This window comes from Propithecus coquereli, unplaced genomic scaffold (genome assembly GCF_000956105.1).
Source record: "Propithecus coquereli isolate 6110/MARCELLA unplaced genomic scaffold, Pcoq_1.0 Scaffold56, whole genome shotgun sequence".
In the NCBI taxonomy this organism is placed as follows: domain Eukaryota; kingdom Metazoa; phylum Chordata; class Mammalia; order Primates; family Indriidae; genus Propithecus; species Propithecus coquereli.
This window is the reverse complement of record NW_012151507.1, coordinates 4,710,576-4,728,478: the sequence shown is the minus strand read 5'-3', so window position 1 is coordinate 4,728,478 and position 17,903 is coordinate 4,710,576. Positions and strand designations below refer to the sequence as shown.

The 17,903-nt window shown below is 50.3% G+C and overlaps 1 protein-coding gene across 1 annotated transcript; it reads left to right on the top strand.

Annotated features, from left to right (window-relative positions):
* The first annotated feature begins 4,069 nt into the window (after positions 1-4,069).
* On the top strand, positions 4,070-17,181 carry MYOC (myocilin, trabecular meshwork inducible glucocorticoid response). The gene is made up of 3 exons (XM_012657729.1): positions 4,070-4,739; positions 14,621-14,746; positions 15,886-17,181. The coding sequence occupies exons 1-3, from the start codon at positions 4,178-4,180 to the stop codon at positions 16,668-16,670; spliced, it is 1,473 nt and encodes a 490-aa protein (XP_012513183.1). The 5' UTR covers positions 4,070-4,177; the 3' UTR covers positions 16,671-17,181.
* Positions 17,182-17,903: the final 722 nt, after the last annotated feature.

Below are 17,903 nucleotides of genomic sequence, written 5' to 3'. Positions count from 1 at the left end.
CGCTTAATCAAGAAGAATTTGAAACATTTACTAACCCAGCAGGGACTCAGACAAATGAGCACACAATTCCAGGGGATGATGCCCAGAGCCGCCCAGTCCAGGACTGCTTGTCCTCGTCAGTCCCTTCCCTTGTCCTCCCCTTCGTGCTATTGAGTAACTTTTATTCACCATGTTTTTACACAAGCCTCCTCATCCTTAGTGAAACAGAGGTACACATACAATAACTTCATGTGGGGCTATCTGTGTGTGTTTAGTGGAGAAGGGCGTGCCCCTAAAACAAATGCCCCGAAGCACCCCTCCTGCCCACCCCAGGTGTCCTTTCCAGCTGGGACAGCCCAGCAAACAGGTACCAGGGAGGTGACCAGAGTGTCCTGAGCAGCCTACAAGCTGGTGCCACTGGGCGCTTTGTTTTCGTTCCTTAGGGCGCTTTTGCTTTCTATTTCTGTGTGATTCATCCATCCATCCATGCATCCACTGAAAATGTATGGGGCACTTACATCTGCCAGACGCTGGGGACAGACTGGTGAGCAAAGCAGTCACAGTCTCACGGAGACCTGCGTAAGAAAATCAGTAGGCGGCCAGGGCAAGCACAGTGCTCAAAGCAGGGAAATCAAAGCAAGCCGGAATAGGTGTGCAGGACGCCCCTTAAGAGTCCCGCCTCTCTGGCGCCCCCTGCTGCCTGCACTGTGCCCGGAGCCTGTCCCGACGACATCGCGCGCCGCAGCTGGCCTGGCGCGCGCCCCGGAGCATCTTCCTGGCACAGCTGAGCTGGCGACTCCCGGGCTCCAGGCGCCAGAGAGGAAATGGAGACGGAACCTAGTCTAACGGAGAATCTGGAGTGGACAGCGTTTCCCCTGAGGGAAAGGGGCCTCCATGGCCAGGAGAATTCCCGGAGGGGACTGCAGGGAGTGGAGACGCCCGCGCTGAGCGCAGGAAGGTGAAAAGGGCAGGCTGCAGCTGCCAGTGCCGTTCGCGGGGGCTGGGAGTTTCCTGTTGCTTCCTGTGAGCCCTTTTCTCCGCTTCGAGGAGAATAAGTGTATTTCATGAAAGGATGCAGATTCATAAAGTTAGCTGCTAAAATCTCCAGGGTGTGCATGAGTTTTCCTTCACCGAAAGCCTTTGTTTAATGGGACTATAGGAAGCGAGCTCATTTCCTAGAGCGTTGATGCATGGAAGAAGTGACTGGAGTCTTTCGTGTCTTCTGGGCAACGACTGGGCACTTTGGTGGGCTTGGCTTATGCAAGGAGGTGAAAGCCCTCGGAATCAGGAGACTCAGTTTTCTTTCTGGTTCTGCATGCCTTGGCCGTGTGACCCCCAGCAAGTCCTTCTCCTTCCCTGGGCTGTCGTTTTCTCATCTGTAAGAGCCCTTGTGTCCCTAGTGTCCTGTGACCACCTCCCTGTGATGGCATTTGAGAGGGAGGTGCTGGGAGTGGGCAGGGGCAGAGCTGGAGCAGCTGAGCGGGCGTGGGGTGGGGTTGGGGCAGCAGTAGGGCCAGAACGGGGAGCCCCATCAGTCCCAGCCGACCACGGCAGACCCCGGGTTTGGGGAAATGACCGTGAGCCCCCAGGACTGAGGAAACTCAACAAACCAAACAGCTACACTTCCTCCCCCTAAGCATGCACGACGGTCTTTGCCAGGAACCGTGAAGAACGTGAAGAATGACCTGTGGTAATTTTTGCCTGGCGTTTGGAAACTGGGCTGGAGCAAGAGAAAAATGCCAGGGATTGTTAACCTTCTCACCCTGACCACACCCACATAGCTCAACCGTGACTGCTGATGGATGCCCCAGAGCTAGCTTAGGGGAACAGCTTAGGGGACATGAAGAAAAACAGAGGGAGAGCATCTGGGCGGAAAAGACAAGGATTAGTTACAGGGCGGCGGGAACTGACTGGAAAGGCCACAGCAATTCTAGATTGCGTGATTCCAGGTTCCAGGAGGCAGGATTGCATTGTGGAAAGCAAATCAATTCAAAAGAAGTCAGGAGACCTGATTTCTCGCGCTCTGTTCTTCCTTTACAAGTAGAGTACTCCTGAGCCGGTCACAAGTCACAGCTGGAGACTGTAGGATTACTTACGTTTCTCTTTAAGGGGGACTCCTTTCCTCCATGGAGTTAGCAGCACACGGGTGATCTCAGCCCTTTCAACAGAAAGAAAACATTCCTAAGAGTAAAGCCGAACGGATTCTAACTGAGTTCTTGCTGACTGTGTGATATATTTTATAAATAATCATTTCAGTGATGTTTGCTATCTGCTTCAGGTACCACACTTGACCTTAGCCGAAAGGCCGAGAAGCGATTGCTATGTGGTGCAGGAACTGAGCATGGTACTACCCTTTAGTCAGCTGTAAAGAGATACCGTTTGTAAATGTCTCAAGTTCAGTCTTAACTTGAGAACCAATCAAATAGGCATAGAATCTTTAGAGCAAACTGCGTTTTTCCATCCTGGAGGTGAGTCTGCCAGGGCACATCTAAAATAGTTACTTCACAAGTATAGAAGATGTTATTGGTATTGACAACATATAATTGCTCAAATGCAAATGTTATTTTACTGGTGAGGCTACCACCTGCATTTTGATTTGCATGAACTCCTGCAGTTCTTGGTATTTTTGCTGTTTGTTTCCTTCTCTTTGGGTTTCTTAATGTAAAGCAGGGATTATTAATCTATGGTCCAGAAAGCCTGTGAATCTGGATGGAAAAAAATAACATTTTTATTGTTACCACCATCTAACTGAATTTTACATTTCATTCCCCATTATGGATATAAGCCATAAACTCAAAGTTGGACTAAAAATACCTGTGCTTTTTGTCCCTACCAAGAGAAATAACATTTTGTATTACAATACATTATATTTGTTGCAGATATCATGAAATATTTACACTCGAAACTACTATGAAATTAGACCCCCGTTAGATCTTTTTTTTTTTTTTTTTTTTTTGAGACAGAGTCTCACTCTGTTGCCTGGGCTAGAGTGAGTGCCGTGGCGTCAGCCTAGCTCACAGCAACCTCACACTCCTGGGCTCAGGCGATCCTCCTGCCTCAGCCTCCCGAGTAGCTGGGACTACAGGCATGTGCCACCATGCCCGGCTAATTTTTCTCTATATATATATTTTTAGTTGTCCAGATCATTTCTTTCTATTTTTTAGTAGAGACAGGGTCTCGCTCTTGCTCAGGCTGGTCTCGAACTCCTGACCTTGAGCGATCCACCTGCCTCGGCCTCCCAGAGTGCTAGGATTACAGGCGTGAGCCACCGCGCCCGGCCAGATCTTGTTTTTAATGTGTTAATAAAGCAGTATGTGTTTATTTCAAATTTTTAAGTATTTTAATAATTCCAATGTCATGTGTTTCCTCTGTAATCTTACATATTTTATATCCGGTTGAAAACATCTTTCTGAGAAGGGTTCCATAGGTTTCACCAGTGAGGTTCGCGGTGCATGCACAGAGTAAGAGCTGGCCCAGAGGCTAACACTGACACTGGTGCTAAGATGCAAGACTGAAATTAGAAAGTTCTCTCAAAGATACACCCGCCTTATTTGAAAGCCAAGGGTGAGGGAAGAATTCTGCTTTCAACTGCTTGAATAGGAATGCTGCTCCCCGAAGCTTGGTGGAGGGGCTGGCTGTTATTTGTCTCTGTCCCTATTACAGGGACAGAACTAGGTCTTAGGCATGTCTCTATCCCCAGTTCCCAGTGCAGTGCCTGGCACGGAGCAGGTTCTCAATGAAGTTTGCAGAGTGCATGGAAACATAAATTAGAAATATATCCTTGTTGAAATCAGCACACAAATAGTCCCATTGGATGAGGTGGGCACGTGTGAGTGTGTGTGTGCATGCAAAACCCGGTGGGGGCATAGGGACGATTATCGGGGTGTGGGGTGCATAACGTGGGACACTGTTTTAAAAAAGAAATTCTAAGCAGACTTCTGGAAGGTTATTTTCTAAGAATCTTGCTGGCAGTGTGGAGGCAACCCCCCTGTGCACAGCCCCACCCCACCCAGCCTCACGTGGCCACCTCTTTCTCCCCCTACGCAGGGCTGGCTCCCCAGTACATATAAACCTCTCTGGAGCCAGCAGGGCCACCCATCCAGACACCTCACAGTGCAGCAGAGCTTTCCAGAGGAAGCCTCGCCCAGCCTCTGCACTGAGGTTCTTCTGTGCACATTGCTGCAGCTCCAGGCCCGAGATGCCAGCTGTCCAGCTGCTGCTTCTGGCCTGCCTGGGATGGGAAGTGGGAGCGAGGACAGCACAGCTCCGGAAGGCCAACGACCGGAGTGGCCGATGCCAGTACACCTTCACTGTGGCCAGCCCCAATGAATCCAGCTGCCCCGAGCAGGGCCAGGCCATGTCAGTCATTCATGACCTGCAGAGAGACAGCAGCAGCCAGCGCGCAGACCTGGAGTCCACCAAAGCTCGGCTCAGCTCCCTGGAGAGCCGCCTCCACCGGCTGACCCTGGGCCAGGCTGCTGGGCCCCAGGAGACCCATGACGGGCTGCAGGAGGAGGTGAGCACCCTGAGAAGGGAGCGGGACCAGCTGGAAACCCAAACCAGGGAGCTGGAGACTGCCTATAGCAACCTCCTCCGAGACAAGTCTGTTCTGGAGGAAGAGAAGCAGCGACTGAGGCAAGAGAATGAGGATCTGGCCAGGAGGTTGGAAAGCAGCAGCCAGGAGGTAGCAAGGCTGAGAAGGGGCCAGTGTCCCCAGACCCGAGACACCACTCAGGATGTGCCACCAGGCTCCAGGGAAGGTAAGAATGAGAAGTGGAGGGGCTCTGAGTTCAGCAGGAAACATGGTTCATGGTGCCCTTGACCTCCCTGCCTGCCCTCTCCTTTCTCCCGAAACTGCGCATCTGGCACGAGACAGATGAGTGAAGGATCACAGAGCAATCGCTTTCAAGTGTTACCAGTAACCTAGCTCCGGATAGCTTCTTTTAGGTAGCGATTCCCAGTTCTTGTGCTGTCCGTGACAGAGTTTGCACAGCCCACAGCAAAGGGAGACATATAAGGATCAGGTGAGACGTATATGTATATGATCGGTAGAAAGTTACCAGCTGTCCTTTTGCAGAAACTATCCTTGTTTGAATCTTTGCTCAGAGACTCTTTTCCCTTTCGGTGTTAAGATGGCCTCTATTTATGAAATGACAATAGATTTATGATAATAAGTGGTTGTTTTTTTTTTTAATGTCCTTCCTTGACAAAATAAAGAGATGACAACTCTTTGTCAGTTCCCTGGATTTGTTGTTTTGGAAGTTTTTCTACTTTTTGTCCAATCTGAGAACGTCTGCTTTTAAGTCAGCAGACAACTTCTTGAGGTGACTTTTTCTGAGATGCTCTTCTGTTCACCCTGTTCCCTGCCTGCTTGCTTGAAGGTGAGTCCGTGTGTGTGTGTGTGTGTGTGTGTGTGTGTGTGTGCATGCGCGCATGCATGCTGGGGGAGAAGGCACGCTCTTCTCATTAGCTGAGAACACCATTTTTATCTCACTTTTTGTGAAGATGTGCTCCCAAATATTCACCATTGAATAAGTTTTCTAATCATGAGGAAACAAGCAAGCAAATCCAGTTGTGGGACAATTAGTCCAGACTCGTCCAAGATGTCAGTGTCAAGAAAAAAGAGGTGGAGAAAGGGCTTTCTCTAGACTAAAAGAGACGTGTTAGCCAAACGGGGTGCGTGATCCTTGGTTGACTCCTTCATCCAAGGAACAGAAATTACGGGGGACAGGTTTGGGACAATTGAGGACATTTGAATATAGACGGCTCATTGGATTGTGTTATTGTATCCATGTTCGGTTTCGCGGGTGACATAACGGTATTGTGGTCACGAAGGGGAGTGCGCTTGTTCTAAGGAGATGCTCAAGGACTTGGGGAGAGGCAGCAGATGTCTGCAATGTGCTCTCAAATGGTTGAGCAAAGACTGTAAAAATATAGAGAGTGAGAAAAAGAAAAGTAAAACAAATGTGGCAAAATATTAAACAATTGGTGAGTGATCTAAGTGAACAGTGTATGTGGAATTTACTGTACTATTCTTTCAATTTTTCTATAGGTTTGAAAAACTTTAAAATAAAACTATGGGGACCAGGTGCGGTGTGGCTCATGCCTGTAATCCTAGCACTCTGGGAGGCCGAGGCAGGAGGATTGCTTAAGCTCAGGAGTTCAAGACCAGCCTCAGCAAGAGCTCTACTGAAAACAGAAAAATTAGCTGGGCATAGTGGTGCGTGCCTGTAGCCCCAGCCACGCCCAGCTACTCGGGAGGCTGAGGCAGGAGGATTGCTTGAGCCCGGGAGTTTGAGGTTGTAGCGAGCTGTAATGACCCAGGGTGACAGAGTAAGACTCTGTCTCCAAAAAAATAAAATTACGGGAACATATTTTCTTTAAAAAGCCTTTCTGCGTGAAAGGCAAGCTCTACATAGATATGAGGCTAGACAACCTGAGAGCCGATGCCTGGGTATGACCTTGGGCAAGTTATTGAACCCTCTGCACCTTAATTTCTTGTCCATAATATGACAAGGAAAATGCTGGAGGTAAATAATAATTTTCGTGGGGTTCAAATGAAGTAACTATTAGATGTAAGGGATTTTTTAAAATCCTAGCTCGTTAGAATTGGAAGAGATCCAATTCGGAATTTTACAGCTAAGGACAGTGAGGTCCTAAGATGCTCAGGGGCCAAGGCTGCACAGCTGGTCCATGGTAGGGCCTGAGATTTGAACCTGAGTGTGTGAAGACGAATGAAAGAATCATCAGTACCAGCAGTGTTAGGAAGCATTACGTGTTCCAGACTGTCGAGTGAAGAAGTTACATTCTCAACAAAAAACCCCGTGTGTGTGTGTGTGTGTGTGTGTGAAAATAGAGGCAACTATTTTTTCCTTTTTATTGTCTTGTGGTCATTTAGTAAGTCTTTGGGAACTTATTAGATGTGTTCTCTAATTTTATATTTCTTTATCTCCTTTCCAGCTACTCTACTTTTGAAATAAGGGCAATATCTCATTGTAAGGAACTCCAAACTTGGAAGTTATTTTCTAGCAGTGAATCATTTTCGTGAGCAGAAATTACATTAGTACAAGAATGTAGAACTGAAAAAGGACCCAACAAGCATCTGGTGCCACCGGCTGATATTTGCAGATGTGGAAACTGAGGCCCAGAGAAATTATCTGGCTAGACCATGGCCACCTAGTCCATTAGTGGCAGAGCCAGGACTAGAATTCTGGCCTCTCCCCCTGAGGTTCAGTAACCTTCAGATGCCCAACTGACCTTTTAGTGTATAGACCCTAAAGATAAAAGACAAAAAGGTACAGAAATGCTCCTCATTCTGTGCCAAAAAAAAAAAAAAAGAAAGGAAAAGTGTTTAGAACAAAAGATATGCTTCAAGGTCCTGGATTCGGGGCTAGGGACATTCTGGGAAACTGGGGTGTCCATGCAGGTGTGCTTTTGTGCGGGAGTGGCAAGAACTGAGGTGTAGAGGGTTGGGGAGAGGTTTAGGGAGGCGGAGTGGATGAAGGTAAGGCCTGAGCAGGCAGGCTTTTCCTTACGCCACCTATAGTTCGAATTCACCGAAGGGTAGGTTAGCGTTGGTTATTACTGTCACAAGAGAAGCCCCTTTATTTAGCCCTTGCTTTGGATCGGTCCCCCCCACAGCAGAGAGGCTGGGACAGGGGCTTGTGAACCGGTGGTTTATATGTGCCATGACCCTAGGGAAGAGAAGTGGGGGACAGGGCAGAGTGAGACAGGGAAGAAAGGAAGGCCCTTCAGAGGGGCTGTGTGGAATGCAAAAGAAGAGGGGAGCGTTTATCCATGGATCTGATCCCCTGCTGGCCAGGGCTATCCCACGGGGTACATCGCACTTCCATGGTGCATGGATGTGGGCGCCCCGCTGGTTCTTGCAGACTTTCCATGCAGAAGGTCAGAGAAGCTGGGGCAGGGTGGGAGCAGGGCGGCTGAAGTGAGGTCCCTGTGATCACTGCAAGAGGCAGGGTGCACAGCAACCACTGGGAGAAGGTGGGCAGGATGTGCAGAGGGGCAGAAGGGGCGCCAGCGGTGTTCCGCAGAGGGCTGCAGATTCCCTCGCTCACCTACAGCAGGACGGGGTGACGATCCCTCACGGGGGTGACTATGCAGATTAGCATCAGCACGGCGCAGGGCACAGTGTGGCCGCCCGGTAAATAGATCGTAACTACAAACGGCTTCTTTTGCTGAATGCTACTATTGTTTTAAAATGTCATTCAGTGGCCAAAATACCAACGTGTACATGATGTTCGTATAACACATATTTTTTTTTTTTTTTTTTTTTGGAGACAGAGTCTCGCTCTGTTGCCCAGGCTAGAGTGCCGTGGCGTCAGCCTAGCTCACAGCAACCTCAGACTCCTGGGCTCAAGTGATCCTCCTGCCTCAGCCTCCCAAGTAGCTGGGACTACAGGCATGTGTCACCATGCCCGGCTAATTTTTTTCTATATATTTTTAGCTGTCCAATTAATTTCTTTCTATTGTTAGTAGAGATGGGGTCTCGCTCTTGCTCAGGCTGGTCTCGAACTCCTGAGCTCAAACAATCCGCCCGCCTCGGCCTCCCAGAGTGCTAGGATTACAGGCGTGAGCCACCGCGCCCGGCCTATATTGATTGTAGAGATGGTATGTGTCAGAACAGCATGCAGGACAATAGTCTATTCGCGAATCTTCGCCTTCCTAGAGTGTTGGTGACAGCCTGGAGATATGTTGGCTTCCTTCTTTTCCTTCCTTCTCTTCATTTACGTAATATGGACTGAACTTTTCAGACAGTGATAGAAAATATCTACAAAATTCATTACGACGTCATTTGCCTAAATCTATATGTAGTGTGTGTGTGTGTGTGTGTGTGTGTGTGTGTGTCTAGGCAAGTGAGTTAATAAATTCAGTTTCTAGGTTGAGTTTCTAGAATATGAGCCTATAAAGCAGAAGGGCAGGTGACGCAGAAAATTTCCAGAATTTTGTAATGGACATGAAACTTTAAACCATAGAACTGAATTTTAATATAAAAAAAATTTTAGAAATAAAAGCCCCAACAAGGTTATCTGACACAATGTAGCCCTTAATATTTTGATGATCTTTTTTTTCCAAAACGTTAGTGATTTTGAAATCTTCCCGAGAAGTTTTAGTTTTGTCTCATCTATATTGAGGACTATTTCATTTATAGTTTTCTATGTCATCCTCAGAATGACCTGAGACATTTGTGGAGCTCAGTATACTGGGGCTCAGAGAGGTGGAGTCATTTGTCCAAAGTCACACAGCTGGTGAAAGGCAGGGCTGAACTAGGCAGCTATGATGTCTGGCTCAGTCCGGGCACCTCGACACGATGCTCTCCTGCCCTTGGGCCTCGCCCCCGCCACCGCAGGCTCCAGTCCTCGTGCCACACGGCTCCACGCCGGGAGTCTGACTGTTGCCAGATGCTCCTGGCTGACATGACTGAGCAGGAGCCAGCAGGCCCGTCACTTAACCGTCCCACCTGCCAGCTGGGAATCGGCCTTGCAGTCATTCTGGAAGCCACTGCCTGACATGATGTCTTATTGTGCGTCTCGCTTACCCCACGGAAAGCGCATGAGGCGTGGCTCCTGCAAAGGGTGAGCGGAGAGAGGGGGAGAGAGAGACAGCGCGAGCTGCAGGCTCCTTGCTCAGAGCCCTGACGCCGGGTGGGACCAGGCAAGGACTCGGCGCCAGCCAGGCACCTGTGCCACCTCTCCTGTGGCGGAGGAAGAGAGGACGGGAACGCCGGGTCCCCCGGGGGCGCGGCCCGGGAGCTGCATGCTTAGTGGCCACGCGCTGGGACCCTCGCTCAGCGCCGGGAGTCGGTCACCCCCGAAGCGCTGAGCAGCATCTTCCAGGCTCTTGGCAAGCGTCCGGTAGCAGTCGGGGTTCGATTAGGAGATAGAAACCACACAGAAGGGAGGTTTACTATAGAGAATTACTAACTGTGGGCCAGCGCGGTGGCGCACGCCTGTAATCCGAGCACTCTGGGAGGCCGAGGCGGGAGGATCGCTTGAGCTCCGCAGTTGGAGGTTGCTGTGAGCTATGATGAGGCCACCGCACTCTAACCAGGGCGACAGAGTGAGACCCTGTCTCAAAAAAATAAAAAAATTACTACCTATGATGAAAGAGCAACCATAAGATATAAGTAAACCCCACGTGGAACCGTAGGGCTGAGGGAGGGGGCTGGAGGAAGGACAGACTTGGAAGGGGTTCAGGGCTCATGGGGGAAGGTGGGGTTCAGCCCTCAGACAGCAGAGACGGTGGCTTTGCCCAGGCCTGAGCTGGCGTGCCGCGGCCATCGGCCACCGCCCTAGTGCAGGCGGGGAGGGTGCCGGGCAACCCGGGGCGTGGACACGGTGGGCGTCACGTGCAGGCGCAGGCAGGAGGCCCTCAGAGCACTGGGGTCCCTGTGCGGGGACCCTGGTGTCCTTGTTGAGAGGGCGTGGGAAGGTCCCAGAGGACCCTCGTCCTGGGTCTGTGGCTGGAGCAGGACCCCGCTGGGCGTCCTCACATCACACAGCTGACCAGACGGGGCAGGAACTGCGGGAGAAACTTCTCCCTCCCACCGCGACCCTCCGGTGCCCTCTGCTGCGCCAGCGCGGGGCTGCGCTCGCCTGGTTTCCAGACAGTGTGCGTGAAAGGGCGTGTCAGCTCCTAGAGGCAGGTTTGTGACTGACACTCCTCCCCACCACAGGGTGGAAGGGGTCTCAGCTGCCATGGCCTCGGAAGACACAGGTTCAAGTCCCAGCCCCCCCACTTATTCGCTGTGGGCAAGTGACTTGACCTCTCTGAACCTCAGTTTCCTCATTTGCAACAGGGGAGAATAAAGTTCCCTTTCAGGACTGTTACGTGGACAAGAAGCGATGCGCAGCAAGCACCCAGCGCAGCACCTGGCACCAAATAGGCAATAATTAAATCGTATTAGGTACGGAATACGGTCCTAAAACCTTATTCTGTTTCTCTGAAACTTTGCAGGCACCAGATCACATAAAAATCTACATTAAAAATTATTTGAAATGTGGAAAGAGCTATAAGTGCCTGTGAATCATCTTTTGACAAAAATGCGGGTTTTCAGTATTTCGGTGCCAGAACACACTTTAGCTATCTGCAAGGAAGTCACCTGTGAAATGCCTGCGTTTTTTATATGTGTGTTTGTTTTCAGTGTCTTTATTCCCTCTGTGGCTAAAGAGGACATTCTTAATTTCCTTCTCGCTGACTTGTAGGCATGTACCCCTACTTTCCTTCCTATGCATATTTTTCTCAGCACGTTGCTGAATTAAGTAACTGTCCTAGCTACATTCACAGAATGAAATTCTTTGTACCAGAGACACAGAGGAAGGGGCCGGATGTGGGGCGGGGCGGCTCACAGGGACCCTCGCGTGGCAACTGTGGGTCCCGCAGCTGAAGGGCAGGGAGCTGGGGGGAGGCCCTCTGGACGTCTTGTGCAGATGCCCCCACGGTATTTCCCTCACCTCACGTTGCCTGAAACCAGCTCCTGTATTCTGAGAGTTAACGGAGATGACTGAAGAAAAGAAGTTTGAATTGTCCTGAGGAATAGTCCGCGATGGTCCAAGAAAAGGTACAAATGAAAGGAAAGCAGCTAAACTCAAGGAATTTGTGTCATGACCTGATTTTGAGAAGTTGCCCCGGCAAGAGTTTGCCACACTGTGGGAGCCTCTGCTCGATGCAGGAGGTCGCGTGGGCAAGGCAGGGCGGCCTGCCCCTGACAGCCAGGGCGCCGGGGCCGTCCCTGCGTTTGAGGCCCACGAGAGGAGGCGTGGCCATGGGAGCGCAAAGACAGAGAAGGTGGTTACAAATAGCTGTGGCATCGCCTGGTATAGGAAGGGGGTTTCTCTCTCTCAGCTCTCCCTGGCAGCACAGAGCAGGGAACCTCGGGCACCCTGTGCCTCTCCCATGCCACCCAAGGGGCAGCACCGATTCCCTGGCAAAGGTGTGCGGTCGCCTGCACTGGGAGAGAAGGGAAGCAGCTGGTACAGGTCCCAGGTTGGTCTAGGGAACCTCCATCTGACCTAGGGGACCAGTCTCTGCCCTGGGTACCCTGGTCAGAGAACCAGACAAACTTTCAGGACTCTCCAGAGCCCATTTGGATCGTCCAAGAGACTCTGCTTTGCAAAGCAGCCTGGAATGAACCCGAAGTATTCCTCAGCTAAGAGGACTTTGCCAAATTACGAATTCCTCAAGGGCATGGACCAACTGTGTCTTATTCACCTTTTGTCTCCAGCGCCCAGCACAGCCTGGCACTTAACGGGGCCTCCGGCGGTGCTGACTCAATGGGTGGAGAAGTCCCATTGGGATGCACGTCAAGGATGTCCTCAGTTGGCTTGACGTTGAGGCTTAGGGGTCCCAACGGCTTGCATGGCCTGCTCTAGACTAAGGGACATCCCAGGGGAGGGAGGGGAGGGAGGTCCCGCCCCCTCCAGGGCAGTCCTGCTCCTATGGGGCTAGTTCAGCAGCTGCAGCCGCACAAAGGCGGGTGGGGTGGGGAGGAGGGGCTGGTAGCTGGGCAGCTGTAATTCATCACAGTACTGCAATTCTTCAAAGCTAAACCCCAGAAACTCTAAGAGGCGGCCCTGATTCTGGAGATGTGCAAACGTGAAAGAATGTGTGGCTTAGGACTGATGGAACGTGGTACAGCCAGGAGGTTGAGTGTCACTGTAATCCTCCGGACCTGAAACCCACATTTAAGGGAGGTGAGCAAGCAAATGATAAAAGGCAGAAAACGTCTTCCTGACCTCAGCTGTGTGGGAGCCCAGCCTCAGGTGAGGCACCGACTTCCCTCCATTGCCCTGGACACCTGAAAAATCTGATCCGGGAGCCACGTCACTCAAGGGGCACAGACTGCGAGGTTCAGCAAGAGGAAAGGCCCACGCGCTAAGCAGGTCTTTTTATTCCGATGTGCACCATCTGGGCTCTGACTGGAGTCCCAGGGCCAGGGGACTTCTACAGATAAGGAAGGACTCCCCTGTGCCTGTTCCTTCCCTGTGCAAACCACCCAATCGAGAGCCCACAGCCCCACCTCCTCTCTCTGGCTTTCAAACTCAAGGCCGCTATGCCCCTGGCCTAATCACCTCAAGTACCAGACACCCCCAGCACCAGACAACCAGAGACAACCTCTCTGCCCAGAGCCTGCTGAAATTCTTCAGACTCACCGATCCGAAGCCTGCTTACCCTTCCTGCCCTGTACCTTCCCGCGGGAAGAATAAAGGCTTTCCCCACATCTTCTCCTCGCTCCCTCTGCTGCCTGAGCGACCCTGGCGCTTCCCCATGTGGCCCCCAGGACTTGGCGCACCTCCCTCCTCTTGCGATCTGTGAGCACAACGGCTATATTTTTTTAAGGCTTTTTTAAAGAGCAGTTTTCGGCTCACAGCAAAGTTGAAAGGAAGGTACAGGGATTTCCCATGAGCCCCTCCCCACCGCACGCACAGCCTCCCCCATTACCAACAGCGCCCCCCCACCAGAGCGGTGCGCTTGTCGCAATCGGCGAACCTACTTTCACGCATCATGATCACTCAGAGTCCATGGTTTCCAACTGGGTTCACTTTTGCTGTTGTTTGTTCTTTGGGTTTGGACACATATATAACGATGTGTATCCACCATTATGGTATCAGAGTATTTTCATTGCCTCGAAAACCCTCTGTACCCTGCCTGTTCATCCCTTCCCCGCCCAGCAATCGCTGTCTTTTTACTGTCTACGTAATTTTGCCTCAAACTATCTTTTCGGTGGCAATCGCCTCCCAAGCTGTCGGCCTCGCCGTACCTGAGTAGTCAAAGCCACGTCTGAAAACACCAAGCCTGTTCTTTGTGGCTGCTGCTTCATCCTCGCATTCAACAACTGCCGTAAGACCACAGTCCTCAGCACATGCAGATGCGTGTGACACACTGTGAACTCTCACTGCCTAACCATCGTCGCCTCACCCTGCCCTGAATTCCTGTAGGAACCTGCGCATGCTCACTCTTCCTTGTGCAAAACCGAGAGGAATCTGGCAGAATATTTCAGCTGAGCGTGTCAAGCTATGTTACTTCTTACAGGAGTGTTTGCATATGACAAGGACAAAAACCTTAAGTTAGGCACTAAATTTTTGTGTGTGAGACAGTTTCGCTTTGTTGCCCGCGCTAAAGTGAGTGCCGTGGCGTCATCCTAGCTCACAGCAACCTCAAACTCCTGGGCTCAAGCAATACTCTTGCCTCAGCCTCCCGAGTGGCTGGGACTACAGGTGTGAGCCACCATGCCTGGCTAATTTTTTGTTTCTGTTTTTAATTGCCCAGCTAATTTTTATTTTTAGTAGAGATGGGGTTTCGCTCTTGCTCAGGCTGGTCTTGAATTCCTGACCTCATGTGATCCTCCCGCCTCGGCCTCTCAGAGTGCTAGGATTATAGGAGTGAGCCATGTACTGGCCATGCACTGAATTTTTAATTGCTAAAATTCAGACATCTAAAAAGATGCTAGTCCAATCGTGCTTTATCTTCCCTTCCCCATCCTCCGCCCCACTACCACCCTGTCTTAAAGCAAATCTCCAGCATCATGTCTTTGGTGACTCCTGTTTAAATGCCATCCTCAACACAGTCAAGCCTCGGGCCATTTTTTCTCACAGTACAATTTCGTCTCTTTCTTTCGATACAGTTTCTACATGGAATTTGGACACTTTGGCCTTCCAGGAACTGAAGTCAGAGTTAACTGAGGTTCCTGCTTCCAGAATCTTAAAGGAGAGTCCATCTGGCCATCCCAGGAGTGAAGAGGGAGACGATGGTATGAAGTTAGCTTTCTTTCCTTTTGTGCCCATGTGGTCTTTATCCATGTCTAGTTTTGTGTTCAGAGTCAGTATAAGTAAACGCCCGCCCAAGAGGGAAACTAATAACTTCCCTGGGAGCAGAGGCAGGGGACGGGGGAGCAGAACAGAACCCCCTCTCTGCTCCCTTGCCAGGGCAGGTCTGCAGGAATCAGCCTGTCCCTAGCAAAGCCCTACACCCTGCCACCCACACATGGGAGCTGGGCCGGGCTGAACAGGGAAGATGAGAGATGTGTTTATTTTACCCACTTGATTGTCACAGAATTCACTATACCTGTGAGGTTACATTTTCTGTAGCTCCTTCATTGCTTTATCTTTGGCACAGGTGTACACTATGCACCATCTCAGTGCATAATCTGTCACTAAAGGTATGTTTTCTGAACTTTAGCCACTTAGGAAAAGTGCAATTTGCTCATCCCTGAAAGTCTGCCTCTAAAACTAAGACTGTGGCTTCCAGAAACTTTGACTGCCCATGTTATATTGACAATTACCACTAACACCGAATGGGCTTATGAAATATTTAAAACATGATTCTCTGAAATCTAAATTTTCAACCGTTTCTTCACTACATTTAAAAAATTATAATCAGGCTTTATTGTTTTAAAATGATGTATGAAATATGTAGCCCATCAGTTAGGGCTTGAAAAACTTTGTCATAGGTCAATTATTCTCAAAATGAGTTTATTTTTCTATTTTCTAATAATGAAATAAGTCAGGCATGAAAGGCATAGAGTCATATAAGGAACACCCTGAGTCCCTGCCCAGCTGAAGCAGAGTATCACGCATGCAGCTGAAGTCCTCTGCAACTTTCATCCTTACGACTGATACTGAGTAGACGTTAATTCAAATCACAGCTGGATCGCGTAACATTTAGTCTATACCAGGCACTTAATGTGTATAATTACGTATAACAGCCCCCGAAACACTACTATTATCCCCCTTTACGAATGAGAAAACTGAGTCGCAGAGAGCTGAGTAACTTACTGCGAGCCACACAGCCAGTGGCTTTAAACCCAGACGGTCCGTCTCATGCTTCCACGGGGCCCGGTGTTCGGACAGACGATGCACAAGTGGTGTTTTGTTTTCTCAACTTCTCTAGGATGCGGAGAACTAGTCTGGGTAGGAGAGCCCCTCACTCTGAGAACAGCGGAAAGCATCACCGGCAAGTACGGCGTGTGGATGCGAGACCCCAAGCCCACCCACCCCTACACCCGGGAGACCACTTGGAGGATCGACACGGTCGGCACAGACGTGCGCCAGGTGTTCGAGTATGACCTGAGGGGCCAGTTCGCGCAGGGCTACCCTTCTAGGGTGCACGTGCTGCCCAGGCCGCTGGAGAGCACGGGCGCCGTGGTGTACGGGGGCAGCCTCTATTTCCAGGGTGCCAGGTCCAGAACCGTGATAAGGTACGAGCTGAACACCGAGACAGTGAAGGCGGAGAAGGAGATCCCCGGAGCCGGCTACCACGGGCAGTTCCCGTACTCTTGGGGTGGCTACACGGACATTGACCTGGCTGTGGATGAGGCTGGCCTCTGGGTCATCTACAGCACCGAGGAGGCCAAAGGCGCCATCGTCCTCTCCAGACTGAACCCAGAGAATCTGGAACTTGAACAAACCTGGGAGACTAACATCCGGAAGCAGTCGGTTGCCAACGCCTTCATCATCTGCGGCACCCTGTACACCGTCAGCAGCTACTCCTCGGCCGACGCTACCGTCAACTTCGCTTACGACACAGGCACGGGCAGCAGCAAGAGCCTGAGCATCCCATTCAAGAACCGCTACAGGTACAGCAGCATGATCGACTACAACCCCCTGGAGAAGAAGCTCTTTGCCTGGGACAACTTCAACATGGTCACCTATGACATCCAGCTCTCCAAGATGTGAAAAGCCTCCAAGCTATACCAGCGAAGGCGGGAGGACACGTTCAGGGTCCAGCGTGGAGCAGGCTGAAGGCCGAGCCAGCCAGCCCGAGCCCAGGCAGCCTTCTCTGCTCTCTCAGCTTTCATTCATCCAAAAGAATGTGCGTGGTCACCATCCGACTATGCAGGAGTAGCAATCTGAGGGTATAGACGATTGCATATCACAATAGATATTCTTTTCTTCTGTCAGCTTTTAAAGGGATGTTTAACTGAGATAGTTCAAGTTTTCTGGTGATTTGGGGCAAAAGCTATAAGGCACGGTAGTTTCTTCATGAAAACCATTGCTCTTGCATGTTGCATGGTGACCATAAACCACAATAAAAAGCAGCAGGTCTGAAGGAAGCAGAACAGTCCTTGTGGCCAGCACTGAACATATGTAAGATGCGTTTACTACAACTGGCTTCTAATGCTTCAGATAGAATCCAGTTGGGTGTTACATAACGCTTTGCCTTGTGAAATAAAATGATCTCATCCAATATTCCTTTCCTTGAACTTTGTGGGAACGTTTGTTTAAGCGAAGATTTGGACTCCAACCATCAGATAATTCCTTTGGGCTGGGAGATGTGACTGCAGGATGGTAAAGGTGGTGTGTGTGTAACCGAGAGGCTTGTGCCTGGTTTTGAGGTGTGGCCAGAACGACGCCAGGCAAGCAGTGGCATCCGCGCCTTCCCAGCTCCATCCTGGTGCCCTTGCCCTACCCGAGCAGTCTTCCCAGCCCCCCAACCCACCCTCTCCTTACCCTGGCTCCACTTTGGCTCTTATCTGTTGTCGTGGGTATGAATTTCCTAAGCCACAACCTCAGGTGGGCGAGCCTTATAGCATTATATTTTTTTCCAATTTTTAAAGTCGTGGTAAAATACACGTACCAGAATTTACCATCTTGATCATTTTTAAGGGCCCAGTGCAGTGGTATTAAATACATTCAGACTGTTGTACAACCATCACCACCATCCATCTCCAGAACCTTTTTCATTTTGTAAAACTGAAACTATACCCATTAGTAACTCCCCATTCCCCCTTATCCCCTATAGCATTATTTTTTAATAACTGAACTTAATTTATTTCCGCAGTTGCCACCATATCTAATGGTAGAACACTGTCTTGCCAGTCCAGCTTGGGCTCCATCCCATCGGCATGTCGGTCTGCTCTTCTGGTAGCTGATGTAAACTCCAGTTGCTCAGGCCAAAAATCTTGGAGT